General features: G+C 45.3%; 2 protein-coding genes across 2 annotated transcripts; one reads left to right on the top strand and one right to left on the bottom strand.

Moving 5' to 3' along the window:
- Positions 1-1,597: 1,597 nt before the first annotated feature.
- Positions 1,598-14,372, top strand: arpp21 (cAMP-regulated phosphoprotein, 21). The gene is given in 19 exon segments (XM_070436383.1): positions 1,598-1,697; positions 6,900-7,046; positions 7,168-7,212; positions 7,360-7,443; positions 7,540-7,712; positions 7,800-7,859; positions 7,981-8,118; positions 8,263-8,359; positions 8,560-8,658; positions 8,950-8,972; positions 9,093-9,146; positions 9,282-9,484; positions 9,734-9,780; positions 9,782-9,824; positions 11,505-11,638; positions 11,843-11,896; positions 12,014-12,181; positions 12,283-12,430; positions 13,803-14,372. Coding segments are annotated over 19 exon segments (1,932 nt in total). The 5' UTR covers positions 1,598-1,688; the 3' UTR covers positions 14,009-14,372.
- A 2,555-nt stretch (positions 14,373-16,927) lies between these two features.
- On the bottom strand, positions 16,928-22,983 carry zftraf1 (zinc finger TRAF-type containing 1). Its single transcript, XM_070436382.1, is given in 9 exon segments — positions 16,928-16,987; positions 19,359-19,505; positions 19,895-19,966; positions 19,968-20,103; positions 20,694-20,704; positions 20,706-20,803; positions 20,806-20,837; positions 20,995-21,089; positions 21,813-22,983. Coding segments are annotated over 9 exon segments (954 nt in total). The 5' UTR covers positions 22,116-22,983.
- Between the last annotated feature and the right edge of the window lie 2,716 nt (positions 22,984-25,699).

Raw genomic sequence — 25,699 nt, 5'->3', positions numbered from 1 at the left:
TCTTTAGTAGCAGAAACGCTGACTGACCCGTCTTTAGTAGCAGAAACACTGACACACACAGCTGACTGACCCGTTTTTAGTAGCATAAACACTGACACACAGCTGACTGACCCGTCTTTAGTAGCAGAAACACTGACACACACAGCTGACTGACCCGTCTTTAGTAGCAGAAACGCGGACTGATCCGTCTTTAGTAGCAGAAACATTGACACATACAGCTGACTGGCCCGTCTTTGGTATCAGAAACACTTACATACACTGACACACAGCTGACTGACCCGTCTTTAGTAGCAGAAACATAAACCTAGAAAAGACTCATACAGTAGCCTAAATTACATACAGGATCTTACTCTAACTTAGGTTAGCTACACTATAGTCAGCTCCATCTTTCTGTCTCTCCCTCGCTCTCACACACATACACATGCACATGCACACTCTAACACACACACAATATTGTTTTCTCCTTTCTCTTTTAACTTGTTCCTCTTACAGATTGAAGAGATAGATACAGTATAGAGGAAGGTAGAGAGAGAAAGATACAGAAACAGTGATAGAGAAATAGGGAAACAGAGAGAAAGATAAACTGCCTACTCTATGTTAATTAATCTGCGTGTGTCTGTGATGACCTGTCACTCATAGTCAGGCCTACACACACACACTGGGTCTTGTGTAACTAACCATGTGGGACACATAATTCAGTCCCATTCAAAATCCTATTTTCCCTAACCGTAACCCAAAAAACGACCCTTAACCCAAAAAACTTAACTTCCCCAGTGGCGCAGTGGTCTAAGGCACTGTCTCTCAGTGCTAGAGGTGTTACTCCAGACACCCTGGTTCGAATCCAGGCTGTATCACAACTGGCCATGATTGGGAGTCTCATACGGTGGTGCTCAATTGGCCCAGCATCATCTGGGTTTGGCCTGTGTAGGCTGTCATTGTAAATAAGAACTGACTTACCTTGTTAAATAAAGATAAATACCTAAAACAAACCATAGTTCCTGAAGCTAATTCTAAACCCCCTAGAAATGGTATTGGACTGTATGGGGATAAAACACAAATGTTACTTTTTTCAGATGTTACTTTTTGTTTGATTACTATTTTTGTGGGGACTTCTGGTTAAACACGTACACGCACACGCACACACACACACACACACAGAGGTCAGGCTCTGGGTACCACAGCCCATAATAAGAGACTTCAGAAGACTAAATAGGTTGATCTGCTCTGGTATCTAACTGCTGAGTATCCATAGAGACTGTTGCTATGTCGGCGAAAAATCTCAATTCATTAGGAACAAATATAAATAGCCATCATCGAGTTGTCGTATCATCATCTTCATGATACCCACATCTGAGAGTGTTGAGACCTGTTGGCCTAAAATGTGTAAGCTTGAGAGCTCTCTCTCTTCCTCACCTCCCACCCCCTTCACTGTCTCTCTAGTGTCTAAAGTGCTGTTTTCACACACTTGAGAAGGACTTTTTACAGCTTCTTTCTGCAAATTAGTCCAGGACAGTTAACAATAATTATACCTTTCTCTCTCTCTCTCTTTCTTTCTTTCCCTCTGTCTAGATAAATAGCCAAGAGGGAGAGTGGGGGAGTGAAGCAGAGAAGGAAATGAGAGATTAAAAGGGAGTAAGAAAACCTCTAGCTGTTCTATGCAAACGTCCGTTACCCACCACTAAGCCACAATGAGACAGGTGTGTTATAACAGGTGCACACACACACACACACACACACACACACACACACACACACACACACACACACACACACACACACACACACACACACACACACACACACACACACACACACGTGCAGAGCATTCAAAGGATGTCCTAACAAACCAAGTTAAGTAGAGTACATTAATATGTAGCATACAGTAAATTGTATTAGGCTGCTCTGCTGTCTTCCCCAAAAGCTCCAGCAATTTTACACTTACAGTAAACACCTCACAGTACAGACGTACTAGAGAGCTATAGCTGATGTACCAGCTGAGTGTCTCTCTCACACACACACACAGCTGTCCTCTTTCTAATAGGCTTTATATAATAGGTGGGTCTATTTCTGACAGTGTGCCATGGGGAGATGAGGCCGACACCCAGTCTCCATCTCTGCACGCCGTGCCAACCATACCGCCTAAACCTAGACTAGCAGGTGACAACTAGGCTACTGTGTGTGCGAGAGAGATAGATGGATAGATAGATGGGAAAGGGAGAGAGAGAGAGAATTTTGTGCGCGTGCCTTTCAGTGTCAGGCAGCAGAGCTGGTGTGTGTGTCGGAGATACAGCGTGTGGGTGGAGAGAGAGGCAGCTCGTGCACTGTGCCGGTGTCTGACATATAGAAAAGCGAAAGGCGCGTAGTGGAAACCAACCGTGACTCACTCAAAAATACACATCTAAAAAGAGCCGACCCGAGCGCCTGAGGAGAGATTTGACACGGACACAGCGCTCGAGGAGCTCCTGGTTTACGAATCATCTCCCGCGAGGTAAAATAAACACACACTCCCACTGTTTACTGAAGTGGCTGTTGATGTTGTTGTTGTGGGTGATGATGAGGATGATGTTGTTATTGTTGTTTATGTCGCTGTGCTATCGAGTTGTGCTGTGTCTTCGCCTTCGGGTTGTTGCAGTTTTTATAGATAAACCTATGTCCATGGGTTAGTCATCCCCCGGCCAAATGGCTTTACCTATTTTCATACTGAGGGCTGACAGACAAGTCCACATGGTCAGTCAGATGTTGTTACTAAATGTGTGCTAAATGTCCACAAACACCAGATACTGATTTTGTCCTTGACAATTCATTTATTTGGACAAGTTTTGCTGAATGGGCCCTGTACGCAGGCTACCTTCTCGGTTTACCAGAGGAATAATTAGGTCTAACAGCAACTGAAATACGTGGTGAACTGGCAGTGACGGTGTGTGCTCCTGTCCTCCCAGAGAGAGAAAAAAATTAAGAAAAGGAGCGTGAGAGGGGGAAGTAGAGAGACAGATAGGGAGAGAGCGAAAGAGAGAGGAAGACAGAGGGAGAGAGTTAGAGATGGGGGGGGGGGTAAGGAGAGAGAGGTTTAGTTGACAGCCCAATGAAGGTTGTGAGCAGGAGGTCTATAGGGGTAAAATATCATGTGTCTTAGCTCAGCCAGGGCACAGGAATGCCACACACACCCTGAATAGTAGCTTGACTGGCCACTATGGTTATATCAGCTCTGTCTCAGTGGGTCAAGTGGATTCTACAGAGAAATATGATACACACATACACATACAGTGCATTCATAAAGTATTCAGACCCCTTTACTTTTTCCACATTTTGTTACGTAACAGCCTTAATCTAAAATGGATTAAATACATTTTTTCCCTCATCAATCTACACTCAATACCTCATAATGACAAAGCGAAAACAAGTTTTTTGAAATGTTTGCAAATGTATTACAAATAAAAAACAAATACCTTATTTACATAAGTGTTCAGACCCTTTGCTATGACACTAGAAATTGAGCTCAGGTGCATCCTGATTCCATTGATCGTCCTTGAGATGTTTCTACAACTTGATTGGAGTCCACCTGTGGTAAATTCAATTGATTGAACATTATTTGGAAAGGCACACACCTGTCTATATAAGTTCCCACAATCAGAGCAAAAACCAAGCAATGAGGTCGAAGGAATTGTCTGTAGAGCGCCGAGACAGTATTGTGTCAAGGCACAGATCTGGGGAAGGGTACCAAAACATTTCTGCACCATTGAAGGTCCCCAAGAACACAGTGGCCTCCATCATTCTTAAATGGGAGAAGTTTGAAACTACCAAGATTCTTCCTAGAGCTGCCTCTAGGAAGGTCTTATGAAACCAAGATTGAACTCTTTGGCCTGAATGCCAAGTGTCAAGTCTGGAGGAAACCTGACACCATCCCTACAGGGAAGCATGGTGGTGGCAGCATCATGCTGTGGGGCTGTTTTTCAGCGGCAGGGACTGGGAGACTAGTCAGGATCGAGGGAAAGATGAACGGAGCAAAGTACAGAGAGATCCTTGATGAAAACCTGCTCCAGAGCGCTCAGGACCTCAGACTGGGGCAAAGGTTCACCTTCCAAAAGGACAACAACTGTAAGTACACTGCCAAGACAATGCAGGAGTGGCTTCGGGACAAGTCTCTGAATGTCCTTGAGTGGCCCAGCCAGAGCCCGGACTTGAACTCGACCGAACATCTCTGGAGAGACCTGAAAATAGCTGTGCAGCGACGCTCCCCATCCAACCTGACAGAGCTTGAGAGGATCTGCAGAGAAGAATGGGAGAAACTCCCCAAACACAGGTGTGCCAGGCTTGTAGCGTCATACCCAAGAAGACTCAAGGTTGTAATTGCTGCCAAAGGTGTTTCAACAAAGTACTGAGTAAAGGGTCTGAATACTTATGTAATTGTGATATTTCCGTTTATTTTTTGACATTTGAAAAAAAATCTAAAAACCTGTTTGTGCTTTGTCATTATGGAGTATTGTGTGTACACTAATGAAGAAAAAAAAGTATTTTAGAATAAGGCTGTAATGTAATAAAAATGTGTAAAAAGTCAAGGGGCCTGAATACTTTGAGTGCACTGTACGTACACGTGTGGCCCCCAGTCAACCATTACTCTGGTTGACCAGTGATTAGCCGACTGCAGGTACCAAGTGTTGTTGTTGTTGTAAGGTTCCAGTCTCGGGTTGGCCGTACAAGGTCGGACACAACGTTAACCAGATTTTTAAAAACTTTTTCCACCCAGAACTACATTGAACAAAAATATTAATTCAACATGTAGTGTTGGTCCCATGTTTCATGAGCTGAAATAAAAGATACCCGAAATGTTCCATACAAACAAAAGCTTATTTCTCTCAAATGTTGTGCATAAATTTGTTTACGTCCCTGTTAGTGAGCATTTCTCCTTTGCCATGATAATCCATCCCCCTTACAGGTGTGGCATATCAAGAAGCTGATTAAACGGCATGATCATTACACAGGTCCACCTTGTGCTGGGGACAATAAAAGGCCACTCTAAAATGTTCAGTTTTGCCACACAACAATGCCACAATTGTCTCAAGTTTTGCGGGAGCGTGCAAATGGCATGCTGACTGCAGGAATGTCCACCAGAGCTGTTGCCAGAGAATTGAATGTTCATTTCTCTACCATAAGCTGCCATCCAACATCATTTTAGAAGAATTTGGCAGTATGTCCAACCAGCCTCACAACCACCAACCACGTGTAACCACGCCAGCCCAGGACCTCCACATCCGGCTTAGTCTGAGACCAGCCACCCGGACAGCTGATGAAACTGAGGAATATTTCTGTCTGTAATAAAGCCCATTTGTGGGGAAAAAAACTCAGATTGTCTGGGCCTGGCTCCCCATTAGGTGGGCCTGGCTCCAAAGTGGGTGGGTCTATGCCCTCCCATAGCTGTGCCCCTGCCCAGTCATGTGAAATTCATAGATTAGGGCCTCATTTATTTCAATTGACTGATTTCCTTATATGAACTGTAAGTCAGTAAAAAAAAACAAATTGTTGCGTATATATTTTTGTTCAGTATAGTTTAGTAGGCTACTCAATATGGTGTGCAAAACCACTTTTTTCTGCAGGTGAAGAACTGGTAACTAACCTTTTCTCTCCTCGGGCACAGGGGCATTTGGATCAGCAGATGAATGATGGTGCACGGGCCTAAACACACAGACACAGTGTCCCGACTCCATCTGTCACACTCCAACAAGCGTGTCACAGTTTCTGCAGTGTTCAGCTAAAACTATCCTCCTCCTTAAAGCCTCCCATAAAGCTTTGTTACCACGGTGATCAGTTCAACCCAGCAGCCATATGCTCCACTCTCCTCTTCCTGCTGATTCTACACTTTCCCTACCCTCTTTTCCATCCCTCTTTCTGAGCTTTCTCTCTGATCTCTCTCTCTTTTCATCACTGCTTCTCCCCATCTTTTTCTGTATCCTTTCTCTCTCCCATCTCTCTCTGTCCGTATCCCTAAATCTCTTTACCCCTCTTTCTGGATCTATGTAAGACACTTTCTTTGTAGCCATGGCTGTGTCCCAAATGGCACCTCTATTCCCTATGCAGTGCACTATTTTGGACCAGACACTACATAAAGAAATGGGTGCCATTTGAAACGCAGAAACTGCCCAAACTATCTATTAGACAAACTGCTTTAGACGCAACATTAGTAATCATAACTCTAATAGGGTGGTGTTCCATATATAAATCACCCCTATGACACTGGTGTTACAGGAATAAGTGTCCCCTATGACCCTGTGGTGTTACAGGAATAAGTGTCCCCTATGACCCTGTGGTGTTACAGGAATAAGTGTCTTTATGACCCTGTGGTGTTACAGGAATAAGTGTCCTCTATGACCCTGTGGTGTTACAGGAATAAGTGTTCCCTATGACACTGTGGTTTTACAGGAATAAGTGTTCCCTATGACCCTGTGGTGTTACAGGAATAAGTGTCCTCTATGACCCTGTGGTTTTACAGGAATACGTGTTCCCTATGACACTGTGGTGTTACAGGAATAAGTGTTCCTGTCCAAGGGGTTGGAGCGCTGGCCGGAATGTGGTTTTTCCCACCAGTGGGATCAGGAGCTCAGCTCGGAATTCTGGGAATATTGCTGCCGGCAGATCGGATGATGTCTCTCACAGCTGCTGTTACTAAGAAAAGCCTAAGAATACACATGTTACGCATACACTCACTGCGCACACACATTACTATGTACACACACGCTCATGCACACACCCTTAGACCCAACCAGGCAGCCATGGAGTGTGTTGTACAGGGGGAAGGAGGTCAGAGAGAGAGGCAGCATATGTAAAAGACGTTCTATGGGATCTGCAAGTGACATTAAGTAGGTGTGTGTGTGTTTATATCAGTAACTGACGTGTGTGTTTTGTAGTTTTCAGAGAGGATGTCTGAAGCGATCGTCCCAGAATCCTCAGGGCTGAGGTCATGTAACGAGTTATGCCCCTCCGCTCTGCCATCCTCACCCCCCCTTGCCACAGAGGATGAGTGTCACCATGACAACAGAAAGGTGGAGCAGCAGGTAAGACTTGCGACTGAATGAGGTGTTGTTATTATAGATCAGATAGGTGACATGACTGGTGGTCCCTGAGGAATGCCATGTGATGTCACTGTGTGATGATTTGTCACATTTTGTCCCACAGAAACCCGTCAGTAACCAGGGGCAACCAGCCAGGAAGAGAACCAAGGTAGACTCTGTTTCTGTCACACACCTACGTAGAGCCATATATATCACTGTTGTGTGTGTACGCTGTGTCAGACTTGATTTAGTCCCGGGTGGGCAGGGTTTGCACTTCTGAGGCTATTTCATTGGTTAATGTTGTTGCTTGTTTCAGGCCAAAGGCAGGTTGGTGAGGAGCATGGCTGTGTGTGAGGAGTCATTCCCACCATCCCCTCCTGACACCACCCAAGACAGCCAGGTAACACACACACACATAACACGCACGCACCACACACACTCTCATAACACACACACACACACACACAGACACATCATGTGATGTTTGATGTTTTAGAGCTCTGTTGAAGTCACCATGCTGCCAGGTTGCCATGACAACGAGGAGGAAGAGCAGCGCAAAGAGCCAAACGTGCCCACGCTAATTATCTCAGACACCAGTCAGGAATACACAGACTCTACTGGGATCGACCTGCACCAGTTTATCATCACCACCCTGAACAGCAACCCCAGGTACAATAAACTGTGTGTGTGTGTAACTGCTTAGCTGGCAATGATGTCATGGTAATAATATGATGTCATGGTGTTGTCATCTTTCAGGGACAGGATGATGCTGTTGAAACTGGAGCAGGACATGATCGACTTCATCACAGACAACGGGTATGTGTGTGTGTGGCCATAATTTGTTTTTAATGCAAATATGATTTACTGTATTTACTTCAATGTGTTGTCTAAGCAGGACTGTCATCCCCTCCCATCTTCTTCTCTCTCCCTCTCTCAGTCCCTATAAGAAATTCCCTCACATGTCTTCCTACCATCGTATGTTGGTCCACCGGGTAGCAGCCTACTTTGGCATGGAACACAATGTGGACCAGACTGGCAAATCTGTCATCATCAATAGCACCAGTAACACACGCATGTACGTAACTCTCTCTTCTCTGTGGTATATCAGTACGCTTGCAACAACAGGCTCGTGGGTTTGATTCCCGCTTTGGACATAAAAGTGTCTGCTAAAGGACATCTTATTGTTGTTGTATTATTCTATATTTCTGTATGTGTGTAGACCAGAGCAGAGGTTTATGGACTATGTCCAGGAGGAGAGAGGAGAGGAGACTCAGTGGAGAACCATACTGAAGAGAGACAACGCAGAAGAAAACCAGGTAGCGCTCTGTCTGTCTCTCTGTCTGTCTCTCTCTCTCTGTCTGTCTGTCTTTCTCTGTCTTTGTCTGTCTTTGTCTGTCTGTCTGTCTTCTTAGTAGCATGTAAGCACTATACCAGCTTGCATATTTGGACAGCTTTTAGAGGTCCTTGTCAGAGTTCCAGATTTTGAGATGTTGTGTTCTTATCCTGCCCCCACCAGGCGAGGCTCCACCCACTACGCGAGGAGAGGCGGAGCAAATCAATGGAAGAGAGAGAGGAGGAGTACCAGAGAGCTAGAGAAAGGATATTCAACCAGGAGGTACACACACACATGTAACCGTATAACTTTAGTACGTCCCCTCGCGCGAACTAGGGACCCTCTGCACACATCAACAACAGTCACCCTCGAAGCGTCGTTACCCATCGCTCCACAAAAGCCGCGGCCCTTGCAGAGCAAGGGGAAACCCTACTTAAGTCTCAGAGCAAGTGACGTAACTGATTGAAACGCTACTAGCGCGTACCCGCTAACTAGCTAGCCATTTCACATCCGTTACACACACACACGCACTCTCTCTCTCTCATATCTTATTCTTTCTTCTGTCTTCCACAGCCTGCCTGTCCCCAGGAGACCAGGTAATATTGTTTTTATGTTAGACGTAAATAAAGTTGGGTTGATGTTTTTTTTATGTTCCCCAATGGACGGTTGTAATAACATTGTGATGAATAACTGATTATTTTGTGTTGTTATTGCAGGTCTATAGAGGATGGTAGCCCCCATGCTGCGACCCAGAGAAGGCAGCTCTTTAGGTGAGTGTGCTCTCGACTGGTGGCTGAGTGGTACTGAATCTTGACCGTACCAGTAGCGTTTAGCTGAACACACTACCGGGCCTTTAATGACCAGTTTACTAGTCGAAATCAGTTGCTGGTCTGTGTGTCCTTCAGGGGTACCAGGGGTAACTCGGGCTCAAGCCGACAGAGCAGCACGGAGACTGACTACAGTCGCTATAGTAACTGGAGCAGCACTGACTCAGGTCGCTATAGCAACGACCCCCGACCCTGGAGCAGCACAGACTCAGACTCTGCCTATCAGAGGCCAAACCCCGCCCCCAAGGCCCGACCAGCCAATCACAGCTGGGATGCACGAGGTAGAGAAGACAATCTAATTGAATTGAACTATGATCCTGATCCTTTTCCATGTACTTTAATGTCTACCTTCTCTCCCTTTCCCACCTTCTCTCTCCCTTTCCCACCTTCTCTTCTCTTCTCTTCTCCTCTCTCCCTTTCCCACCTTCTCTCCTCCTCTCTCCCTTTCCCACCTTCTCTCCTCCTCTCTCCCTTTCCCACCTTCTCTCCTCCTCTCTCCCTTTACCTCCCTCACTCGCTGTCTCTCCCAGATGACCATGCCCCACCACAGGCTCCAACTACCTCACGGTGCCATGGAGAACGGGATTCCACCAGGAAGTATATTACTGAACCCACATACAGGTACACCCAAACAAATACATACAGTGGGGCAAAAGTATTTAGTCAGCCACCAATTGTGCAAGTTCCTCCACTTAAAAAGATGAGAGAGGCCTGTAATTGTCATCATAGGTACACTTCAACTATGCAAGACAAAATGAGAAAAGAAAATCCAGAAAATCACATTGTAGGATTTTTTATTAATTTATTTGCAATTATGGTGGAAAATAAGTATGTGGGCAATAACAAAAGTTTTATCTCAATACTTTGTTATATACCCTTTGTTGGCAAGACAGAGGTCAAAACGTTTTCTGTAAGTCTTTCACAAGGTTTTCACACACTGGGTTAAGCTGGTATTTTGGCCATTCCTCCATGCAGATCTCCTCTAGAGCAGTGATGTTTTGGGGCTGTTGCTGGGCAACAACGGACTTTCAACTCCCTCCAAAGATTTTCTATGGGGTTGAGATCTGGAGACTGGCTAGGCACTCCAGGACCTTGAAATGCTCTTACGAAGCAACTCCTTCGTTGCCCGGATGCGGTGTGTTTGGGGATATTGTCATGCGAAAGACCCCCCGTTTCATCTTCAATGCCCTTGCTGATGGAAGGAGGTTTTCACTCAAATCTAACGATACATGGCCCCATTCATTCTTTCCTTTACACGGATCAGGTCGTCTGGTCCCTTTGCAGAAAACAGCCCCAAAGCATGATGTTTCCACCCCATGCTTCACAGTGAGGTAAGTGTGTCTTTGGATGCAATCCAGCATTCTTTGTCCTCCAAACAGACGAGTTGAGTTTTTTACCAAAAGTTTCTATTTTGGTTTCATCTGCCATATGACATTCTCCCAATCTTCTTCTGGATCATCCAATGCTCTTCTAGCAAACTTCAGACAGGCCTGGACAGTGTACTGGCTTAAGCAGGGGGAACACGTCTGGCATGCAGGATTTGGTCTCTGGCGCGTAGTGTGTTACTGATGGTAGGCTTTGTTTACTTGGTCCCAGCTCTCTGCAGGTCATTCACTAGCCTGTGTGGTTCTGGGATTTTTGCTCACGTTCTTTGTGATCATTTTTTGACACGGGGTGAGATCTTGCGGGAGCCCCAGATCGAGGGAGATTATCAGTGGTCTTGTATGTTTCCATTTCCTAATTTGCTCCTCAAGTTGAATTTCTTTTCAACCAAGCTGCTTACTATTGCAGATTCCGTTTCCCAGCCTGGTGCAGGTCTAAATTTTGGTTTCTGGTGTCCTTTGGACAGCTCTTTGGTACTGGCCATGTGGAGTTTTGAGTGTGACTGTTTGACGGGTTGTGGACAGGTTGTCTTTTATACTGATAACAAGTTCAAACAGGTGCCATTAATACAGGTAACGAGTGGAGGACAGAGGAGCCTCTTAAAGAAGAAGTTACAGGTCTGTGAGAGCCAGAAATCTTGCTTGTTTGTAGGTGACCAAATACTTATTTTCCACCATAATTTGAAAATAAATTCATTAAAAATCCTACAATGTGATTTTCTGGATTTTTTTCCCTAATTTTGTCTGTCATAGTTGAAGTGTACCTATGACGAAAATTACAGGCCTCTCTCATCTTTTTAAGTGGGAGAACTTGCACAATTGGTGGCTGACTAAATACTTTTTTGCCCCACTGTACATGCACACATACATGTATATGTGAAAAGGGAATTGTGAGTTTAACCTTGACCTCTAACCCCAGGCCAGCCCTTCTTGAACCCAGACGGAACTCCTGCCATCTACAATCCCCCCGATCCCCAGCAGCCAACAAGAAGCCAGCCTCAGCAGCAGGCCCCTCTGCCGCAGCAGCCAATGGCTGGCCACACAGTCCCTCAGGTACAACACTGATTGCACAGTAACCAAATAGAATTTGTATACAAATACAATAATCTACCTATTCATTAGTTATACTAAATGTATAAACAGTTCTGGCCACGCAACCCGATTGGCAAAATTGTGTTCCAGCTGTGTCGATAATAGCAATAAACAGAGCCCGTTTTTGTAATAGAAGACTGGCAATAACAACGCTTTCTCTCTCAGGTGGTTCAATATTCCTCCGTCTCTTACCCTCCCCAGCAGTTGCAATACTCTACGGTACTAAGTTTTTTCATGCATGTATGTTTTTGTGGATATAACAGTGTATGCATGAACAATATAAATGTATTGTGTCTGTCTGCGTGTCTTTGTTAACGTGCTCTCTGTGGTCCTCAGAGCGAGGACCTGTCGTCCCAGTTTGGTCACATGACTGTGAGCTGTCAGCCATTGGGGGAAGCTCCGTCTCTATACCCTCCCTTAGCCTCTCCCACACAGAGTTATGTCTATACCGCCCCTCCCCCTCCTCACAACCCCCCCAGCTACTGCCAACCCCCTCCAACTCAGGTAGGAATAACACAATCATAATAGAATGGTAGCATAGAATGGTAGAATGATAGAACAGAATAATCCCATGTGTTGACATGATGTTGAACTCTGTACTGTAGGTGCCTGTGTATTACTACTCTACTACTCAGTATCCTACCCCAGCACCCCAAAGACCTGCCACACCTACCCAGGCCATACAGCCTACAGGTACGTGTGTGTGTGTGTGTGTGTGTGTGTGTGTGTGTGTGTGTGTGTGTGTGTTTGGCAGTAGGGAGGGGGGCCGATTAAACTGTAAGAGATAGAGTCTGAGGTCTCACAGTGACGGTCTTTTTCACTGCTGCTTTACTTAAGAGAGATCCTGATTTGCTGCTAGTCTCATTTGTCGATATTAGCAGATACCAGCTTTGAATTAGCTTTAACAACAAGCAATTGATTGATGTTTTTTGAATAATCTGGCTGGGCATTATCTGTCTCTGTGTGTATTTGTAGGTTTACTCTCCTGTCATAGCATCAGCAGCAGAGTACAGGGGGATGATGGGTTTTGAGCTGCCTCAGAGCAAGCAAGATTGCTGGTTTTTCCACCTGGCTCTCCCACATGTGGTGTAACACCAGGTTATGACAACCAGTGTATTAACTCGTGGCTTGTATTAGATCAACATGTTTCACGGAATGGTGGAGCTCTACGTGAGTCAGTAGCTGTGGCTTTGCTATATAAGCGGCAGACAGGCATCGGAGCATTGTTATGTTGATTGAGTTAGAACTGGGCAAAAAGTGGCAAGTGATTTTGAGCGTGGTATGATCGTCGGTGCCAGGCGCGCCGTTTCAGTATATCAAAAGCAGCTTGATCGTGGGTTTTACGTTTGACAGTTCTAGGGTTTCAGAGAATGGTGCAAAAGAAACATGCCAGTCGGGCAGTCCTGTGGGCAAAAGTCTTGATGAGAGTACAACCGTGGCGGCTAAGCGGCTCGGAACGCATTTTATGTCAGCTTGTCAAGATTCATGGGGATTGGTATTGCACAGAGACGTACTGGTACTACTATATAATAAGAAGAGCGGTTCCAAGGGTTCAAGCAATAACTGGACAATTGGTGGAAACATTGGCCTGGTTCACGATCCGGTTTCTGTTGCGTCATGGCATTTGAGTAGTGATTTGGCGTAAGAGGCATGAGTCATAGGACTCATCCTGGTGGTGTCAGACGGTAAGGCTGGTGGCGGTGGGTGTAATGGGTGTGGGATGTCAAATGTTGCAGCATTGACTGTCGTCGTTTGTCAGGATGTGCGTCAGGATTGGATGGCGTAGGTTTGGGCAGTCAGGATTTGGCGTAAGCGCATGGTCCTGGACTTCCTCCTGCCTGGTGTACGGTAACAGGTGGTGGCGGTGGTGTAATGGTGTGGGGAATGTAAAATGTATGCACGCATGACTGTAAGTCGCTTTGGATAAAAGCATCTGCTAAATGGCATATATTATACCAAATGAGCAACATTTCCATGCCCTGAAGAATTCCGGCTGGTCTGGAGGCAAAGGGGGTCCGACCTGGTACTAGATGGGTGTACCTAATAAACTGGCCACAGTAAATCCTCAGTGTTGAATTAAAGTTGCAGTGTTGTCAGGCCACTAATCAAATCTGTGCCTAAATTGAATCTCTCCCTCTCTTTCTCCAGCAGGGTGGTGCGGGGGTATCGTACCCCCAGACTGGTCTCATGTCGCGAGGTGAGGGGGCTTACTGCTGCATGGTATCTCCAACCTGTCCCCCTGGTCCCATACCCCCTCCCCCTCTACACACCGGCTGCCATGCCTCCAGCTGTAGCAACATCAGCAGCCAGGGGTGGGCGGGCAAATACTGACACACACACACGCCCCCACCTAACCTAAACTTACATAACCCCCACACATATACACACTTGACCTCCCTTCCCCCCCACCTCTACTTGCACAACCCCACTGGACTGTGTTCAGATTGAGATGCAACCAGTGTTCAAACTGTTACACACACACACACACACACACACACACACACACACACACACACAGTATACCACAGACAATGTATTGTGCCAAAGCTGTATCAGAGGTACTGTACTGATTTAAAAGCATAATTGATATACTCCAGTTGAGTTTTGTATGGATATGAAATGATTCTATATATGTATTGTAGTGTTTGAGCAGAATAAACTGATGTGGCTGATTTGACAGGTCACCTTTCTAACAGCTGTGGTCTCTTTCACATTGAGTATTTGATCTGATTTTCTAATCTACACACTGCCGACATTGTTACCATTGATTGTATCACAATTATTAAATTGTTGAACGGATGTTTTTTTTTTTTTTTTACATTTGATAGATCCAGAATGTAATTCACAGAGAGCAATCTATAACAATAGTATTACACTTATCAAAAATATAAAACGCAACATGTAAAAGATCCCAGATATTTTCCATATATCTCAAATTTTGTGCACACATTTATTTACATCCCTGTTAGTGAGCTTTTCTCCTTTGCCAAGATAATTCATCCATCTGACAGGTGGCATATCAAGAAGCTGATTAAACCGCATTATCATTACACAGGTGTACCTTGTGCTGGGGACAATAAAAGGCCACTGTAAAATTTGCAGTTGTCACACAACACAATGCCACAGATGTCTCAAGTTGAGGGAGCGTGCAATTGACATGACTGCAGAAATGTAATGCTAATTTCTCTACCATAAGCCACCTCCAACGCCATTTTAGAGAATTTGGCAGTACGTTCAACCGGCATCACAACTGCAGACCACATTTATGGCATTGTGTTGGTGAGCGGTTTGCCAATGTCAACATTGTGTACAGAATGCCCCATGGTGGTGGTGGGGTTATGGTATGGGTAGGCATAAGCTACGGACAACGAACACAATTGCATTTTATCGACGCCAATTTGAGATCCTAAGGCCCATTTTTGTGCCATTCATCCGCAGCCATCACCTCATTTTTTTAGCATGATAATGCATAGCCCCATGTCGCAAGGATTTCTACACAATTCCTGGAAGCTGAAAATGTCCCAGTTCTTCCATAGCCTGCATACTCACCAGACATGTCACCCATTGAGCATGTTTGGGATGCTCAGGATCGACTTGCACGACAGCGTCTTCCAGTTCCCGCCAATATCAAGCAACTTCACACAGCTGTTGAAGAGTGGGACAACATTCCATAGGCCACAATCAACAGCCTGATCAACTCTATGAGAAAGAGATGTGTCACACTGCATGAGGCAAATGGTGGTCATACCAGATACTGACTGGTTTTCTGATATACGCCCCTACCTTTGTGACCAACAGATGCATGTCTGTATTTCCAGTCGTGAAATACCTTGATTAGGGCCTAATGAATTTATTTCAATTGAGGGATTTCCTTATGAACTAACTCAGTGAAATTGATGCATGTTGCATTTATATATATATTTCAGTATATTTACACCTTTTCTTGTGGTCCTGTCTCCAAAGTCTTGTCTTCACTCTTAAGGGTCAATCGAGGAGTTAGTGGTTGGGGGACAGTAGGCTCTGTACATCTGTAGTAGATGAGGACACCCACTACCATAACAACCACTGCTGTCCCTTTTGCAGAAAGGAAAAGAGTGATGTGAGGTTTTAAAAAAGACAAAACCACTCTATTAAGACATTTCGTGTGGCAATTTTTTTGTTCACCCTTTCTGCTCAGTATCTAGCTGTCTTTCTCTCCCTCACTCACTCTCATGGTCTCCATCACTAACTAACTCACTAACTCTCTCACACACACAAACCTTTACTGATGCAACATGGTCAATGATGAGACAAACACAAGTTGATAAAACACACACACTTTTTGCCTGGCTTCTGTCAGTGTGGGGGAGACACCTCACAACCCCACTCCCCCCCCCCCCCGTCTTTCAAAATGCAAAGGGATGTGAGCTGTCTGCTTGGCAATTTAGCTTCATGGCACCCTACAGGTGGCCAGTCGGCATTGGTGAGTATAGCCCAGGAAGTGACCCAGGAACACAAACACTGCCATCTATTTCCATAAAAGGACAAAATACACACCACAGTATTGAAGTAAGCAAAGCAAAACTTAGTATACGTGACCGACCAAAGGGGTTATCATCCTCATTGTGACTAGTTTCAGCAGTTAACAATTTGGATAACTCTCACACACGCGCAAGCACACACACACACACACACTCACTCACAGGAGAGGAATGTATTTTTCAGTTTCCATGATGTTTAATAAAAAGGCAGCCATAGTGAGATGAGTCAGTGAGTCTATTGGTATAGAGACAAAAATCATTAAAACACAGAATACAAGACCTAGATAGGCCTGGAGGTGAGACAGATCTATAGAAATACTCAACCTAGATAGATCTGTCTCTACTCCTGATCTATCACAGTAGATTCTACTTTTAGTAACGTCAATCGTCATCATAGCGTCATTCAAGTAAGTCTAACGCTCTAAACACGTCGCCATAGTAATGCACCACACCCACCCCCTATACACACACTCACTCACACACACCGCCCCAGAGGGTTCTCCCCCTTTAGAACCGGAGTCATGGTCTAGTCCTCTAGAACAAGGTTGAGCTGGTGGACCGTTCAGGTTATATTTTCCCTCTCTCTGAGATGAACCACCCTCCCATCGCCAATAACTTTATCTGAGACTTGAAGACTTGAGGTACCTCCCCAAGCTAATGCCTACACTTCAGCTCAGAGGACCAACACAGTCTCGTGGCACGCAGATAAACTGGGTTCAAACCCAGTCTGTCACACTAGCTGGGCCTCCCCTCTCAGAGTAAGCTGGGGTTCTCCAATTCTAGCAGGTCTCTAGTACAGACCAACCAGAGCAGAGGAAGGAGTTCACATGTGTGCAAGTGTGTTTATAGGGATGTGTTCACTTGTGCCCAAAATTAATCTGTCTCAACGCACACACACACACACACACACAAAAACTAACTAAAAAGGAAAAGTTCACAGGTATTTAAATATTCAGGGTTAAAAGGAAATATGAATTGGTATAAGTTAGCTTATAACGTTAATATATAAATCACAACTAATGTTGAAAGGACTAACTAAAAAGGAGCATGCAGAACACCTCTCCTGTGTGTCAAAGGGCAAAACACAGCCATCTTGGCTCTGGTCTTGGCTGCTCTCAGATACAAAATTAACACCTGTCCTAAACACACAGACTAGGAGCAGGTCAGGGAGCAAGTGAGTGTGTGTGCATACAGGTGGCTCAAAGACACACATACACCCTTTACCTCTCCATTGGACAGACTAACTGAGTGGTCAACAGAATTCAAAATTCACATCTTTGGAACACGCACACACTCGCGCACACACTCGCGCGGACCATCCTGCTTTGGTTGGTACAATGCATTCAGAAAGTATTCAGACCCATTGATTTTTTTAAACATTTTGTTACGTCCTTATTCTAAAATGGATTAAATGGAAAAAATGTCCTCATCAATCTACACACAATACCCCAAAATAACAAAAGTGAAAACAGTTTTTTTTTTAAATGTTTGCAATTCTTTTTTTTTTAATACCTTATTACATAAATATTCAGACCCTTTGCTATGAGACTCAAAACTGAGCTCAGGTACATCCTGTTTCCATTGATCATCCTTGAGATGTTTCTACAACTTGATTAGAGTCCACCTGTGGTAAATTCATTTGATTGGACATGATTTGGAAAGGCACACACCTGTCTATATAAGTTCCCACAGTTGACAGTGCATGTCAAAGCAAAAACCAAGCCATGAGGTCGAAGGAATTGTCCGTAGAGCTCCGAGACAGGGTTGTGCCGAGGCACAGATCTGGGGAAGGGTACCAAAACATTTCTGCAGCATTGAAGGTCTCCAAGAACACAGTGGCCTCCATCATTCTTAAATGGAAGAAGTTTGGAATCACCAAGACTGTTCCTAGAGCTGGCCGCCTGGACAAACTGAGCATTCGGGGGAGAAGGGCCTTGTTCAGGGAGGTGACCAAGAACCCGATGGTCACTGACAGAGCTCCAGAGTTCCTCTGTGGATATGGGAGAACCTTCCAGAAGGACAGCCATCTCTGTAGCCCTCCACCAATCAGGCCTTTATGGTAGAATGGCCAGACAGAAGCCACTCCTCAGGAAAAGGCACATAACAGCCCATTTGCCTAAAGTACTCAGACCATGAGAAACAAGATTCTCTTGTCCAATGAAACCAAAATTGAACTCTTTGGCCTGAATGCCAAGAGTCACGTCTGGAGAAAACCTGGCACCATCTGTGGCAGGGATTGGGAGATTAGTCAGGATCGAGGGAAAGATAAACGGAGCAAAGTACAGAGAGATCCTTGATGAAAACCTGCTCCAGAGCTTGAGATGATCTGCAGAGAAGAATGGGGAGAAACTCCCCAAATACAGGTGTGCCAAGCTTGTAGCGTCATACCCAAGAAGAATTAAGGGTGTAATCGCTGCCAAAGGTGCTTCAACAAAGTACTGAGTAAAGGGTCTGAATATTTATGTAAATGTGCTATTAAAGTTTTTATTTATAATAAAATGTATAAACATGTTTTTGCCTTGTCATTATGGGGTATTGTGTGTAGAATAATTATTTTAGAATAAGGCTGTAACATAACAAAATGTAGAAAGGGGTCTGAATACTTTCCGAATACACTGCATGTGCTACCTTAGGCTCAGGTGTCACCACCGAGTCCATAGCAACAACACCCTCTCTCCCCTAGCAACATCCCCGTCTCCATAGGAACAACCATGTCAGTCTCAACAGACGAATTTCCTTGGCAACACCACCTCGTCTTCATAGCAACAATGAAAGCACCCCAAGTTAGGGTTCTATAACTCTCAGAAATATGTCAGCCAGTGGTGTGTGTGTGTGTGTGTGTGTGTGTGATTGTTGGGTGTGTGTTGTGTGTGGTGTGTGTGTGTGTGTGTGTGTGTGTGTGTGTTGTGTGTGTGTGTGTGTGTGTGTGTGTGTAAAGAGGTATCAGTGTTCAGTGGTGTATCACTTTAATCTCAAACTTCAGGGGGTGAACAAGCTCTCTCTCTCCCCCCCCTTCCTCTACCCCTCTCTCGGTCTCTCTCCCCCTTCCTCTATCCCTCTCTCGGTCCTCTCTCCCCCTTCCTCTACCCCCCCCGTCTATTTCTGGATCTGGAAGATAAAGAGTCGAAGGTTGATGTTTTTGGCAGCCAGTAGTTTGTTACACTCCACAGAGTCGGTGATGGGCAGGGGACGTAGTCTGTCTCGTTGGTGTCGTTGCTGAACGCGTGGTGGTGGATCACAGGCTTGATCCTCACGTCATCGTACGGACCTTTCAACAGCAGGAAGGAACACTCTATAGCGGAGTTCACCTACAGAAGGAGGAGGGTTAGCGAGAGAGTGTGTGTATGTCAGTGTGTGCGCATAAGTTCAGTGAGTGTGTACCTGCTCTTGAGGATGAGCTGGAAGGAGAGGGTGCGTTTGCAGGAGAGGTTAGGGTTGCGTTCAGAGTCGTTGACCCTGGCCTTCAGAACCCAGGTTTGGTTCAACACGGTGAAACGAGGAGTCCATAGTACAGACGGGTTATAAAGTCAATCTGTGGGTACGGCCTGAACTGGACCTCTGCGCAGAAGAGGGAGGGAAGGAATGAATTAGAGAATCCAGTTATTCTTGTGTGTGGACTGGTCTTCAAGACAGATAGGAAGATTGTCTGTAGTCAGTATGTGTGTAAGAAAAGTGGTACTGTGTAACTCTAGCCTACTTGAAGGCCAATCTTCTCGTAACAGAGCAGGGAGAATATAGAGCTGTAAAGAGTTAGTCTTCTGCGGTGGCCTCTGGTCCATCTCCCCCAGGATGCCCAATCAGCTCTGTGCCAGTCTTGCTGGGTGCAGCACTCTCACTCGTGGGCCGGCAGCATCGTGGAACGGCACCTTCACGGGCAGCACTCCGCTTGCTACTACATGTGTCACCCTGGCAACATATCAGGAGTGGGAGTTTAGGCCAATCATAAGGAGGAATAAGACCATAAGCTAATTAGTTTTGTCTTCTATATCCAGTCCCAAAACGCTTCTACCTTCCCCTTGTCCAACCCCTAGTTTCTGCAGATTTAAGGTGGAAGAATTTGGTACAATCTCCACCACTGCACTGCTTATAAATCACCTATTAAACTACAAACATGGAGGGGTTAGGGCAGAGGGGGAGGGGTAAGAAGTGATTTGGGACCGACTGTATAATTTCTGCTGGTTCTGATCAGTAAAACCTGCACCAGGTGTCTGATCGTCTACAACAACAGAACAGGCACGCACACACACCCTGTAATCAGTTTGGTCAGTAAGTAGATCAGCTGTTTTCTTTTCAGAAGAACAGCAAGTCATATTTTCCCATTCACCCCCCCCTCCCTCCCCAAGGCCTAAGCAAACCACGTTTCTGTGTGTGTGTTTGTGGGAGGAGGAGAGGGGGGTAAGGGTGGTTTAGGTAAAATAAGATTTGGAATGGAAATACATTGTAGGTCCCCACGAGGATAGAAAACAAAGTGTGTGTGGTACCAATGAGGTGTGTACCTGTCTTGGCACTTCCTCTCTCTGGTGCCTCTCTAGGCTAGAGCGAGGGAACTGTTTGAGACAGAAGGGGCAGTCTGTGGGCAGCTCACTCACAGCCTTCTCTACAGCCAGTTCCTACAACACAGGGACTTACTGATCTCACACCTAAAGGGGGGGGGGGGGGGGTAATCAATCAGCCAGTCATTTCAATTATGATTTGTATAGAGACACGGTTACTAATCTCACACTTAAAACAGAGTCACGTAAATCAGTCAATCACTCACTCAATGCAACTGTATTTATAAACTGTGTGTGTACAGACCTGCAGTTAGGACACGTGGCCTGTTCTTCTTTCAGACGAGAGTCAGCCAGCAGGTGGATAAAACAGCCAGCACACATCAGGTGACCGTTGGTGCACTATAGAACAGAGGGTTAATGTAGGTGTGTTTGGTGTGTCCATACTGTGGATAGTCGTCTTTATAAATCAGTGTTCATACGCTATACAGAAATGCATAGTATAGAGAAACACACAGGTGTGTGTATGTTTGTGAATGGCCATCTTTTCAAACCAGTCTTTGGGAGTGGGGAGAGCAGGTGTTATTTGAGGGCATACTACTCAGTACCAAACCACAGTAATGACACAGGTGTAAACTGGGTGTGAGGCAGGCAGTTCATTCAGTGTTACATGCTGATGTGTTGGGGTTTGCCTATTCCTAACTCCTAAGGGGCAGCCTGGGATGCACACATCTGTATCTGTTCATGTCTTGTTGTTGGCTAATCTGAATAGAATCGGCAGCCATTTCAGACACCTAGCTATCTACATCCAGATGATTTATAGATCAGATAATCCCTCTGCACTGCGCTGAGCTCTGGCTAACCCTCCTGAACAAGTTAGCTACAGAGTTAACGTAGCTGCTAGGCTGCGGCCCTGGGCCCCACAACTCTTCGCCTATCGTTACAGTCCATGACAGGTGGTGCTCAATAGGCCTACAAACTGTCTTCAACCCCCACTTCTTGCCTGACAGCCTAGTTAGCTAGCTAACATACATGTTAGTTAGGCTTACTTCATACGAAGTTAGCTAGCATTGACAAGAGGGACAGAGTCAGTAGGCGTGTAGGCGTGTTTGTGACAGTATTTACCTGATAAACGGAGGCTTTGGGCAGGTCTAGACATACAGTGCAACACAGGACTGAATACAGCCTCTCTTCCAGCTTTCCCGACTCTCCCTCCGGCAGTCTCATCCGCTTCTTGGGCGGCGGCTCGTCCGGATCCGACTCGGGACCGAGCCCCTCTCCTCTCCGGATGCTCACCTCCTCCTGCATAGACGGCCCCCCGACGACTGCCTCCAGGGCTGCCCCCACCGCCACAACCCCCAGGCCGCCTGAGGAGGAGCCTGGAGCGGCCGCGACGCCCACCTCCCCCCGCTCTTCCACCGAGGACATGGTGGGTGGTGGTGATTGTCAGGCGTTAGCTAGCTACCCGTCACCAAAATGTTACCTAGCTGGCAGGTTTAACGTCACAGGCTAGGCAGGGGAAAACCAGGCCACCCAGCTAAGGGTCAGTTGGCTAGCGAGCGATCAGAGCTGGAATGCCAAGTTGGCTAACTAGATAGCTTGCCTGTTCGTAGGCAATGTTACGCAATAACGCGCTTGGAATTTAGATACACGAACCCTCGCGTAACGTTCTGGAATATCCAAAATTGTTATTTGATGATCGTTTTGTAGATTTGTAGATGGATATTTAGCGATGTTGGCAGATAAGCGAAATTCAGCTAGCTACTAGGCTATAAGTATCAAGCTCACAAAACACTCCAGTTCTCTCCGCTGTCTAGCTATAACAAAACACCCCGTCAGATGTTTTTGTGTTGTCCATTCTCTTTCGTTTGTCGTGCCAGCGCGTGAGCGGACGTTCAGCAACTGCCCGATTCGGCAGATCGGTTAATGTCTTTTCCCCTGTGCCAGCTCACTATCCACCGGCCCCCGGGAAGTGTCAGTTTTGGAAAAAGCAGAGATATGTTCAGACAGTTCGCTGGGACTACTCTCTAACTACACAGCCATCTTTGTTTTTCTCCTGTCCGGACGGTCGCCTCCTCTTCTCCCGACTTCACTACACCCTAGCTCGGCGCTAAATATTTCTGATCCTTACTGGTGTTACTCAGCCAAGGTCACAAAAAAACTAAGCCCGAGTTTCGGAGAAACTGTCAATATTTTTGCCAGTAGCTGTTATGGCCTTTCTTGCCAGTCCCTTGGCTGCGTCGCGGATTGGCTATCAGTGGAATGTTTTGTTGTATCAAATGACTTGGGGGGGTTGAAAGAGTGTGGATGCGCATGCGTAGTGGCTGTCTGCAGGGTCAGCGTGGTAGGACCCATGACTGAATATACTGGTAGGATGGATTTAACTAAAATGGAGCACGTTACCTTACCAGCATGGAGTCACCTTCCTGGACACAGCCAGAAATGACCATACAAATCATGCTACCAGAAAACCCCTGGTTGACCCTGCCCCTGCACAATATACAGCACAATATACACTGTACAAATCATGAAGAACACCTTGTAATATTGAGTTGTACTTGTACCTCTCCTTTTGCACTCAGAACAGCCTCAATTTGTTGGGGCATGGACTCTACAAGGTGTCGAAAGCGTTCCATGGGGATGCTGGCCTATGTTGACTTCAATGCGTCACACGGTTGTGCCAAGTTGGCTGGATGTCCTTTGGGTGGTGGACCATTCTTGATACATATGGGAAACTGTTGAGCGTGAAAGACCCAGGTGTGTTGCAGTTCTTGACACGTTCAAACCAGTGTGCCTGGCACCTACTACCATACCCAGTTGAAAGGCACTTAAATATTCTGTCTTGTCCATTCACCCTCTGAATGGCACACATACACAATCCATGTCTCAATTGTCTCAAGGCTTAAAAATCCTTATTTAACCTGTCTCCCCCCCTTCATCTACACTGATTTAACAAGTGACCTCAATAAGGGATCATAGCTTTCACCTGGATTCACCTGGTCAGTCTATGTCATGGAAAGAGCAGGTGTTCTTAATGTTTTGTACACACAGTGTAGGCTAGCCTACAAACAGTACCAACAATAGGCCTATCCTTCATTTGTCAAATGATGTAGGCTAATAGACTGATACATTCGGCGATAGGCCATCCCCAGAGGACCCAGGTGTTGCGATCTTGTTAAGGATCATTACACTGTTATTACACTGATTGGTCACTCAAAATAAAAGACTCTCAAAGGAAAACTCTGCCATAAATGTTTGTCTTGTATCTGAAACTCCCATATTAGCTAGTGAGCCAGAGAAGAAAGTGAGCAGGTGGGGTTAGAGTTTGAGTAAGCCTTGTCTGTCTGTTGTGTAATTCTGTGAGTGTCGATGGTAGTTATTCCGAACATTCTTTTTAGGTTTGTGTGTGTGAGAATTGAGTTATGCAAGCGGACAATGTGTGTGTGAAATCTATGGCTTCCTTTAGTTTCAATCATGGGACTCTTTTGTTGCAGTTTTTTTTTACTGTATTTGACTGTATTCATTTTTTTACTGTATTTGACTGTATTTATTTTTTTACTGTATTTGACTGTATTCATTTTTTTACTGTACTTAACTGTATACATTTTTATTTACTGTACTTGACTGTATACATTTTCTTTATTGTATTTGACTGCTTTATGTTGTTTTACTGTATTTGACTGTGCTGCGCCATTTTCTCTACATTTTCCCCCAACTTGAGCCAGCACCCTAGCAATTCGAGTTCAGCTAATGAGCTTCAGCCCCTCGCCATATGAGTGACAGCTAGCAAGAGGCACATCATGCACACAAAGAGAGAGAGAGAGCAATGACATGTGTAGTAGTAAGGAATTTTCAGGGACCACTTTTGGCTCGTGAGCGTTGCTTTCAGAACTACTGGCTAAAAAGAATACAAAAGTACCAGAGAATCTCTTTATCTTACCCTGGCTATAGTCAAATCCCCAAGACTACATATCACAAACCAGAGGAGGCTGGTGGGAGAAGCTATAGGAGGAAGAACTCATTGTAATGGCTGGAATTTAATAAATTGAATGGTATCAAACATAAGGAAACCACGTTTGACTCTGTTCCATTCATTCTCTTCCAGTCATTATAATGAGCCCCTCCTCCAATAACTCCTCCCACCAGCCTCCTCTGCCAAAAACTGTCTCGGGGATTCGGTTGTGGTTTTATTGAGGGTTTATCATTGACATCACGTAACTACATTCTCCACATTGCAATAGTGATTTGTAGTTTCCTCAGATACCAATATAGCTAGCGTTTCCCTCCGTATACACCCGGTGGTGCCAATACGCCAAAAAAGGCTATTGTTCTGGAATTGAATCAAAAGCATATCACATCTATACAGTGTTCGTCTATGTCGTGACCTGTTTTTTGATACTGCTGCCACTGTTCTTTGCACTAATGAACCTTATAATTGAAAATGTCATATTTATTTTCTCTATAAGTATAACGTTTTTGGGGGGTATAGCAACCTATGTATATTTTTTTCTCTGAATATAAATGTCTGCTGTTTTTATTATGCTGAAACCAAATTGCCCTGCAATGGGCCAATAGAGAATCTGAATCAGCCAATTAACCATTGTTGACTACATATGTTGAAAATGACTCTGTATCAAATATGTGTTATAACTAGCGTTCTCTCTCCTCACCACATCCGCTGTGACTGAGCAGAGATGAAGGATGCAGAGGAGACAGTGAGCAACACTGTGTGTATCTGTGTGTATATATGAATGTGAGTGTATGTGTGTGTGCGCTTCGTGCATGCATGTGTGTTGAGAGACAAGGGGCTGTTCGATGGTGATTGTATTAAGCTAAACAATACAAGGTCGTCAGAAAAACATTTAATGGCTGAGAAAGAGAAAGGGAGATGGAGGGAGAGTTCGAGAGAATGGGAGGGAGAGATGGAGGGCGATATAGACAGGGAGGGAGGGTGTGAGGGAAAGGGAGATGGAGAGAGGGAGAGAGAGAGAGGCTGAGAGGGGAAGACAGTA

Source organism: Salvelinus sp. IW2-2015, linkage group LG31, assembly GCF_002910315.2.
Source record: "Salvelinus sp. IW2-2015 linkage group LG31, ASM291031v2, whole genome shotgun sequence".
In the NCBI taxonomy this organism is placed as follows: domain Eukaryota; kingdom Metazoa; phylum Chordata; class Actinopteri; order Salmoniformes; family Salmonidae; genus Salvelinus; species Salvelinus sp. IW2-2015.
This window is presented reverse-complemented; position numbering and strand designations above follow the sequence as displayed.